Below are 9,972 nucleotides of genomic sequence, written 5' to 3'. Positions count from 1 at the left end.
GACTTTACTATTAACAACATCTTCACAACAATACACAACAGCTTTTGTTTGTCTTCCTTTATCTCTTCCTCTTTAATCTGTATAATATAATGTATACTATAATACTAATATATAATATATGATATATAAACAGGACTCACTCTATCATCATTGTTTTCCTGTAAATATCAAGTATTGTTCCATTTTAAAAAGTGTTATTTATTTCTTATACTGTATATTGTACATGTATTCCCCCCCCCCCCCCCCAACCTGTATTGTACAAACAGGATTCCTTATCTCTGTCGTTCCATTTTGAAAAGTATTTTTTCATGGTGTGTAATATATAATATGTAATATATTGTCCATGTACCCCGTTTGTCTTCGCCACCAAACAGACTATTTCCAAAGTCCTACTGCAGTACTGTGCCATTTTGACCAAGAGCTTCCCATCTTACTGTGACAAAGAGAAGATAGTAAGTGCTTATCTCCCTAAAAGCTTTTACAATTTTACAAGCTTTTTACATTACATGGATATGGAATAATTTCAGCTTATTATTTGATTTTAGCCCACTCTGCATTAATGTGATGTCATTTATATCAGTCTTTCACTCTCTTCATTCATCTTCCTCTTTGTTCCCCCTCTCTCCTCTCTTTTTCTCTCTCTCTGTCTCAATCTATCACTCTCTCCTTCTCTCTCTCCATCTATCACTCTCATTCTCTCTAGCCCTGTGTTCTAATGAATAATGTTCAGCAGCTTCGGATTCAGCTTGAGAAGATGTTTGAGTCTATGGGAGCCAAACTGGTAGGGCTCCAAAGACACACACACACACACACACACACACACACACACACACACACACACACACAAAAACCCTACATCTTACTGACACTGTCACACAAATCACCTCCACCTCACCTCCTAGGGTGTCTTGTTGTGATACCTAATACTGCACTCACAAATATGCAAATCCCTGAAAAAGCAGGGTTGAAGGTGGAATGGAACAAGGAGAAGAGCCTCTGTTGATGCCTCTGTCATTTTGTTCACCAATACTTTCATTGTTGAGTGATGGGAAAGTGCCATCACACTGGCAGACAAATGGTCTCAATCACAGTTTTGTTTCTTTCTCTCAGGTTGCCACAGAGGAAGCTATGGTATGGCTTAGCAGTAGCACAATGTAGCAGCTAAGAGAATCTCCAGGACATTGTAGCATGTACTGTACTGTAGTCGGTAGTAGATGGCCATTACTCTTCAGTGTTGGTGGACTGGGGATAGTTGTTTAGTGTCAAAATAGTGTTTCCGTGGTAGTTTTATTCAATTTAGTCTGTCGCAGATCAAGATGAATGTATCATTAGGTACAAATGAATCCCCAAAAGCATAGTCAGCTGCACTAGTTCATTCCCTAGTTGATGTAACCTTAGCCCTTGGTAAATGTTGGTTAGGCTTGTATTGCTGGTTTGTAAAGAGACTGAAAAATAATCGCTTGGGTGATTTTGAAGTGATTTTTCTGATTTCCTCTTCTGTCTACTAAAGAGAGATGAAGAAGTTGAGGAGGAGGAGGAGGAGGAGGAGGAAGAAGGGGAGGTGGGTGTGTTAGAGGAAAATAATTGGCATTTTCAATTAGACATTAGGTTAAGTTAGTCTTTCTCAGACTACCATCTGAAACAAGTAGTAATACATTCAATACCTTATGTACATTATGTAATTAACCTCTAAATGGCCTACTGTACCATAGTGTAGTAGAAAGCTTTGTTTATGATTGTTTGTAAAGGTTATCTCCCCTATCCTCCTCTGTGGTTAACAGGTCATTACAGGTCATGAGAAAGGTGGTGAAGAGGTGGGTGACACTTAGAGCTTAGAAAAGTGTAAATTAGATTTGTAGATATTTGCTCTAGATCTTAGATTACGTTCAGCCGTTTTAGTTTTGAGACTAGTCCTTAATGGAATTAAGTTTGTTTTAGCAGCTAGTTGTTTTGTGTACTGTAGGCTTTGTTGTACCTTGGGAATGTTTTTAGAGAGGCCATGACACTGATTCTTCCACATTCAAACACTACCCAAAATGGAAAAGGTTGATTTGTATCATCAAGAGTCAAGACACTATAATAATTGTGTTTTGAGGCTTATGTTGCTAGGCTTTCACTGCTTGTTCTTGTTGTGAATGGCCACATTCATTCAGGGCCCTATCATGACATTCTAAAGTGCATCGTCACTCGTCAAAAGTCTATTCAAATTTAGTAGGATGTCCAGTTCACATTGGGAGGGGTTTCGTTCTCAAAAGTGGAGCGCATGGCGTAACAAGGTGTTCCTAGGTCTTTTAATCAGTCATATGGGTGTGTTTGGGGCGTAACATCATTTTAAACCAATGAGAATGACATCTGTCATTCCCTTTAACGGCGCAACGCGCGATATGTCAAATAAATGCATCGGTATTTTGGCATTCAACGGCGCATTTGAAGGAGGCTGCTTGCGAGACCGTATGGAATAGTCATTCTTAAATCATGCTTTACTAAAACCTAGCATAGCCTTCACGCATTTGCACTCGTCTATTATTTGAACTCATTGGCAAAGTGAAACTAACTTCACCAAAGAGTCAGTCAACGACAAGACAGTTATATGCAGTTACTTTCACTATTGACTGACAATGGGTTACCATCGAAAACATAGGCTGGAAAAAGCAACACTTACCCTAATGTTGCTCAAATGACTGAATAAAACAACATTTATCCTGCAGAGGAGTTGCTTATATCTCGTGACAGTGCATCTTCAGCTGTGCTCCATACGTGTCTCTCGCCTCTCCCCTAATCACTTTTAACCGTCATTACCAATTTGCAAATGATGGTGAATAACTACTCATTATGAGATGTACAGTATTTCGTAATATCTTTATTCTAATTATGTTTACCATTGTAATCGTGCAATTTGTAATGCTTTGCATGGACGTGCGCTGGTGTGCGTTCATGAATGATAGAAGGATGGTGCGTGCACCTGCCAATATGACTGTTGACATGCGCTCTTAAAATAGCATATGAACAACTCGCCATTGACTTCTGACCAGGTTTAGGTGGTGTATGATAGCGATTTTTAGACAATGCGCCAGGTCCCTCCCTAGGTTGTTAATTGCCACACCCCTGGGCGCAATGCTTAAAAAATAAAGGTGCAAAATAACGAATTCAACTTCGCGCCGGTGAATAACGAACTTTACGCCATGCGCTGGTGACCCAAAATACAGCCCTCAGTTTCATTCCATTGCTGTGTGAGATGATCTCAGTTGAACGGTGTTGGATCCTCGCTGTCAATAACAACAAATTACACACACACACACACAGGTGTTTAAGAAAGAAGAAGTAAAACGTATTTTTGATATTGTGAAGAGAAAGCATAATGAAAATAGCCTGGCGAGCTAGACCCACATTAAAATATAGGGTATGGGCACTCACTGTTCGCAGTGCTCAGTCCGAGGGGCGGGATAATCAGTTGTCTTTCAAATTCCCTCTGCACGCAATAGGACAGCGGCAGCGCTATGAGTCCCATGCGTTTCCCACCAGCGGAGCTAGTTGGCTAGTTCAAACGTTTGCCAACATAATAAAAGCTTAACTCGTGTCACACTGTTCGCCAGCAGCAACATCCATCTTATTTGTTTTCAAGTAGCAGGGAATTCAAGCCAAACAGTTGCAACTCTGCCATCAATCTTTATGTTAAGCCCACCTAACGACTATACACGATTTCAATGGCCTGATTAAGTTTCGATTTCTAGAGCTCACAAGCCAACGGAGAGTTGCTAGACTAGCCCTGCCGCTAGGGGCGCGTCTAGATTTCTAGGCTATAATGAAAACAGAAAGGAGGATGAATTCATTTCACCTATTTAATGCCAATTCATACAGCTACAGTACATCTTTGCTTATTTTTTCTTATACACATGTTTTTGTTATCCATATTATAATCCCTCGATATATATTAAGGTTATGATTTTATTAAAGCTACATGTGGAAATTGTGGTTATCAGATAGTATATGACATTTTTAAAGATATTTTTAAAACTGTAGACATTCCTTGCAGTTCCGTCTAATGATCTTTGACATTTTCAGAATAATTCCAAAATGACTAACAATTCACTAACAAATCTGTAGCCCCTTCATTTGTTTACATAGCCCAGTTTTTAACAACTGCCCTATCTGAAGTTGGCAGAACTTGATTCCCCAGGAGGGTATCATTTCCAATGGTTCAATGCTTCTTCTCTCTTTTTAATGAAACCTGGGTACTCTTTTTTCTTTTCTTAGGACCCCAATATGATAGGATTCGAGGTACGTGGGTGAGGCTGGAGCATAGGTCTATGCCCATGTATGCCCTCATGCATGCATGTAAACCCCCAGCTGTTATTGATGCATTTGTTCCCTTATGAAGGCTGCCCTCCAGGAAGTGATGTTATTCTGTGTAACCTCCATTTATGTAACCACTTCCTGTCATGCATCTCAAGAATTGCATTGGTTATTGAAATTGTTTTAAACTTTAAAATCTTGATGAAGACCATGTTGTTAATGGTCATCGAAAGCTTCTTTTTTAAAATACATGCATTTTATGGTTTCGGAGATAATTTATTTTTTACCTTTCAAAGGGGATTTCAGTATTAAGTAATCAGGTGCATCTTTTGGCCAGGTCTTCATGTTTCTTTATGTTTTTTTTTGTTTCTGCCTTCTCCTCCCTTCATTTCCCCCCAAGCTGGAGGAGGAAGATGATGAGGAAGAGGAAGAGGAGGAGATGGGGGAGGTGGTAGAGGAGGGACAGGAGGTTGGTTTTGGCTGGGGAGACTATGGAGAAGATGGAGTTATGGGGATGTGGGGGGGGGCGGTTATTGTTGTGCTATTCACAACCCTTGATTCATCCATATTGTGCTACTTCCTGTGATGCCATAGTGATGTTGACGGCCCCTCAGTCCCTCTCATTGTGACCAGTGGTGAAGTGTTCATTTGGGTTTCACCAGATGATTTGGACTTGTTTGTTTGTTTGTTTGTTTGTTTGGTTTGGTTTGGATAAAGGTGTAGTCAGCAATCAAAACACGATTTCAAGCCCATAAAATGTTTTGTCACATTCAGTGAACATCTCCTCACGGTCTGCTAGCTGTCGATCCCTAGTCTGGCCTCGCCCGACTCATTCACGACCGTGAAAGAAGATCTACGTGGGCAGGGCCAGGCTAGCCGATCCCGTGAAAACGCTGTAGTGTAGCCCAGGATCCAAAAACTGGAATCATATTGGAGCAGCCTGTCCCCCAAACAAAAACAAAAACAAAACACTGTGTGGAATTTCTCTGGGAATACTGAAGGGAAGGGTGAACTACCTCTCTGCTGTGTATTATTTGATCCTTTATTAAAATATAATGTACGTTGTTTTGGGCAAAAGCATCTGCAAAGAAAAATACCCCATAAAACAAACGCAACTTCATATGCAATCGCTGACTATGCCTTTAAGTGTTGGAAGATGTCGTTGGGGTTGTTTGTGAGTGGTTGTGAGCGATGTGTGAGATGTTTAGGGATACTTATGAGATGCCTGCGAGAAGTGTGACATCTGGGAGGTGTGTGTGATCAAGTTGTGAGTGGTTGTGAAACGGGAGTGGGTGAGAGACTGCAACATATTTTTTGACTGGTTGTGTGAGCAAACATGAGATACTTGTGAATCATTTTGAGATGACTATGATTCACTGTTGTGAACTACTATGAGATGTTTGCGATTTTTACGAGAAAGTTATTCATTGAGAGAACCGGGTTCTCTCTCCATCAACATTCATGACATGCCCTTAATGTTTGGTTCTCAACCCCGGTCCCTTGTTACTCATACTCTCGATAGCCACAGAGTGGACATATTCAGGACACACTCCTTATCCGCTCAGTGTCATGGTTCCTCTTGTCTCTGCCCTCAGTGAGTTCACAGCACAGTCCACTAAAATAGAGAAACAGTTGACTGGACAATGCAGATATTAGCAATTGTATTTCCCATGTCAACCCATTGGGATGCCGCTGACATGTTTTATTCAATATTGTATACAGTAGTTCCAAGATTGTTAAGTTCTGATAACAGATAAATGGTGCTTGTCCACTCTACTATTTTCTAATTCTGGTGTCAACTCAGCATGTGTGTCAGCTTCACATGTGAAGGAATTGGACTTTGAAGTCTCAGTTTGGACTGAGTGCTGAGTGCTCTAAAATGTCATGGTGAAAATGACCTCTCCTCAAAATGACCTCATCCATACAGCTGTGTACAGTGTGTTGATGTCATCTCTCTGGTTTGATGTCTTTTGTTTAATTTTGCTGTTCTTTTTTGTCTGCCCTTTTCTTTGAAATCAATAGCCTGACCAAGCAAAGGTGGGTTTGTTGATAGGTCATATACATATTCTCTGATGGACTTGGCAATCATTTGTGAAATTGTCAGTTTGCTGGTTTCATTGATGTGACACACACACACACAAACACACACTGGTGTTATTAGTGATACATGGTTACTCAACCAAGGTCACTGTCACACACACACACTTCCATCATTCCAACAGAATCCGTTGGTTTTCTACTCTTCTTCCTCTCCTAGTCCCATCAGCAGGGACACAATCCCTCCGTTTGTCATGCCATTCATCACAGGGTCTGCATCTGCCAGCTGGGATATGTTAGCATAACACACACACACACACACACACACACACACACACACACACACACACACAGAGACAGGCCTTGTGATGTATGGTATGACCTTGAGTGTGTCATCCTCACTATGAGCTTCTGTGATCAGACACTCCTCAGATTCCCATTCAATTCCTCCTCCAGACCTTTTGACCTTCTATGACTCACATTCCATCTCTCTCCCTCCCTCCCTTTCTCTCTCTCTCTCTCTCTCTCTCTCTCTTTCTTTCTTTCTTTCTTTCTTTCTTTCTTTCTTTCTTTCTTTCTTTCTTTCTTTCTTTCTTTCTTTCTTTCTTTCTTTCTTTCTCTCTTTCTCTCTCTCTCTCTCTCTCTCTCTCTCTCTCTCTCTCTCTCTCTGTCACACAGACAGACAGACATACAGAGAGAGTGGTGTGGATTCCATTTCTCTGTTACACATACACACATTCTTATTCTCTCTCTGTCTCACACACTCTCTCTCTCTCTCTCTTTATCTATCGTCCTTTCCCCTGCTCACATATACACACACACTCTTTCCTGTGCCAGTGTAGCACATTACTCCCCCTCACCTCCCTCAGCCGTCACTCAAAGAGGTCATGACCCGGCCTTAACTCATCCCCTGGCCTGGTCTGGACTTGGCCTCTGCTGAGCTAACAGCCCTTTCACTCTCTATTCTCATTTCTCTATACAAACACACATTGTCAGTCACAACTGGTATTCATTTTCTCATTTTTCTTTTGCTTCTTTTTTGTTTGCCATAGATTGAGAAAGAGAAGGTGGGTTTTTAATATCATTATAACCGTTAACCGAATGTGGAATATTATTATTATTATTATTATTATTATTAGTAGTAGCATTATTAGTATTATTATTATTGTCGTCAGATATACAGATATCCATTTAGTTGGCCGCCCCACAGGACAAGGTGTGTAAATGAGTGTGTGTTGCCTCACACTCTCCAACCCTGCAAAACTCTGTTTCATTCTCCTGGGCAGCATTTAGCAATAATGAACAGACACAATTAGGATGTCTGCACTGTGACTTATATATCCGTACTTCATCGGAAAAGGATTTAATTACCAGATAAATTACATTTAAATTAAATTTAAATTTAATGAACACAAATGTAATTACTTCATTACGCTGTTTGTCACTACAATATATGGTATTGTCTAGTGTCTAGAGTTAGGAGTGTAGACCATGGTGAAGGAGCTATGGCTTTTTCCCTTCATTGTGTATTTGTTTCCCCTTTGTTGTTTAGTGTGTGTGTATGTAACTGTGTGTGTGTGTGTGTGTTTGTGTAGTGTGTGTGTGTGTGTGTGTAACTGTGTGTGTGTCTGTGTTTGTGTAGTGTGTGTGTGTGTGTGTATGTGTGGGTGGTTATTTGTTTCCCCCTGTGTGTGTATGCAGCAGTAAATTATCTTTTGGCCAGTAGCATATCCACCGCATTAGGTTTGAACTTGGCATCATCAATCCCTTACAAACCACGACATAGACACACACACACACACACACACACACACACACACACACACACACATACACACACACACTCACACACACACCCTAGCGGCAGGTGTAGCAGAAGGTGTAGATGGCTCCTTCTGACCCTTGACCTGTAAGCATATCTCTCTCTCTCTCTCTCCATTTCTCCTCTGAAAGCCTGAAAAGACTGATAAGGAAAAGAAGGTGAGTTGGAAAACAAAACACCAGAGGGACTGGCTGGGTGGTGGCACTCTCTCAGTCACCTGTTATTGGTGATGCATGGTTACTCAACCAAGGTCACCGTCACACACACACACACACACACACACACACACACACACACACACTCACAAAGGAATCTGAGAATAATGTAGTTTCTCTGTGTCCTCTATGCCTGTATTACTCTGTGTCACTATGCTGGCCCAGCTTTTCACATACATCTTATTTTGTGTTGCTCTGAATGTCTTATAGACACAGATACACCGCACACACACACACACACACACACACACACACACACACACACACACACACACACATACGTGTACTCATCCACTTCCAGTAATGTACCCTTCCTGACGTCTTGCTGGCACACACACACACAGAACACAGAAATACTCTCTTTCTTCCTCTCGCAATGTCCATCTTTTGCTCCTTCTCCGCCAATCTCTCTGCCTCTCTCACACTCACACACCTTCCCCGCCTCTCTCCCTCTGTCTTTCTCTCCCCTCCTCCTCCTCTCCACCTCCTCTTCCTCCTCCTCCTCCTCCTCTTCCTCCTCCTCCTCCTCTCCACCTCCTCCTCCTCCTCCTCTCCCTTCCTCTTCCTCCTCCTCCTCCTCTCCACCTCCTCTTCCTCCTCCTCCTCCTCTCTGTGCTGTGTTTAATCTTCTCTAATGGACCCGGTGTAGACGTCTCTGTCTGTCGCTCCCCGTAGCCGCCGCTGCTCACGAACATTAGCTTAATTAGTCGCCGCGCGCCGGACCCATTAGCCCGCAGTGCCTCTGGCCCGGGACGAAGCCCACACACACACACACACACACACACACACACACACATACCGGGACACATACACACGTACACATACACAGACACAAGCACGTTTGCAGACACAAAAACGCACACATACTGGGGCACATACACGCATACACACAAACGGACACACGCATATTTGCATGCACACGCACACACACACACACACACACACACACACGCACACACAGAGGCAGACGTAGGGCGGAGGGCTGCCCAAGCCAAGTGGTCTGGCTTTGTCAATGCATTAAGGAGAAGGAGGAGGGGGCTACTCTCTTTCCCCCTCCTCCCTTCTTCCTTTTTTCATTTCTTTTCTTGCCAACACCCACCCATCTCTCTCTCTCTCTCTCTCTCTCTCTCTCTCTCTCTCTCTCTCTCTCTCCCTCCATCTCTCTTTTCCTGTCTGGCCCAGTCTGGTCTTAAGAAGAATGACTCTACTGTGTTTCCTGACCCTTCTCTCTTCTTTTCTCTCTACCTTTTCCACACTCTCTTTTTGTTTCTCTACTGTGCTGTCCCTCGTTTCTTTCATTTGTCTTTCTCCCCCTCTCCTCCACCAGAATCTCCCACTCTTCTGTCTGTAAGAGTAATGGGTCTCTCTCTCTCTCACTCTATGCCTTCTCTTATTCTCACTCTCTCTCTCTCCCCCTCTCTCCCTTTCTTCATTACTGCCTTCTCTTATTTTCACTCTCTTTCTCTCTCTCTCTTCCCCCTCTCTCTCCCTTTCTCCATTACTGTCTTCTCTTATTCTCTCTCTCTCTCCCTTTCTTCATTACTGCCTTCTCTTATTTTCACTCTCTTTCTCTCTCTCTATTCCCCCTCTCTCTCTCCCTTTCTC

At 42.3% G+C, this 9,972-nt stretch overlaps 1 protein-coding gene across 1 annotated transcript in view; it reads left to right on the top strand.

Moving 5' to 3' along the window:
- LOC143123017 (protein unc-13 homolog B-like) overlaps positions 1–9,972 on the top strand; it is a 121,444-nt gene that overhangs the window by 103,238 nt on the left and 8,234 nt on the right. Inside the window, exons 29-30 of the mRNA XM_076284111.1 lie at positions 375–452; positions 704–781. Coding sequence (XP_076140226.1) covers positions 375–452; positions 704–781 — 156 coding nt within the window. The remainder of the gene's footprint in view (positions 1–374; positions 453–703; positions 782–9,972) is intronic.

The sequence above is a fragment of the Alosa pseudoharengus genome, unplaced genomic scaffold (assembly GCF_046254945.1).
Source record: "Alosa pseudoharengus isolate Yale_2024_CS ecotype anadromous, Long Island Sound unplaced genomic scaffold, YU_APseudo_1.1 YU_APseudo_1.1_scf_14, whole genome shotgun sequence".
Classification (NCBI taxonomy): domain Eukaryota; kingdom Metazoa; phylum Chordata; class Actinopteri; order Clupeiformes; family Clupeidae; genus Alosa; species Alosa pseudoharengus.
Note: the sequence above shows the minus strand (reverse complement) of the source record. Positions and strands in the feature narration are given on the sequence as shown.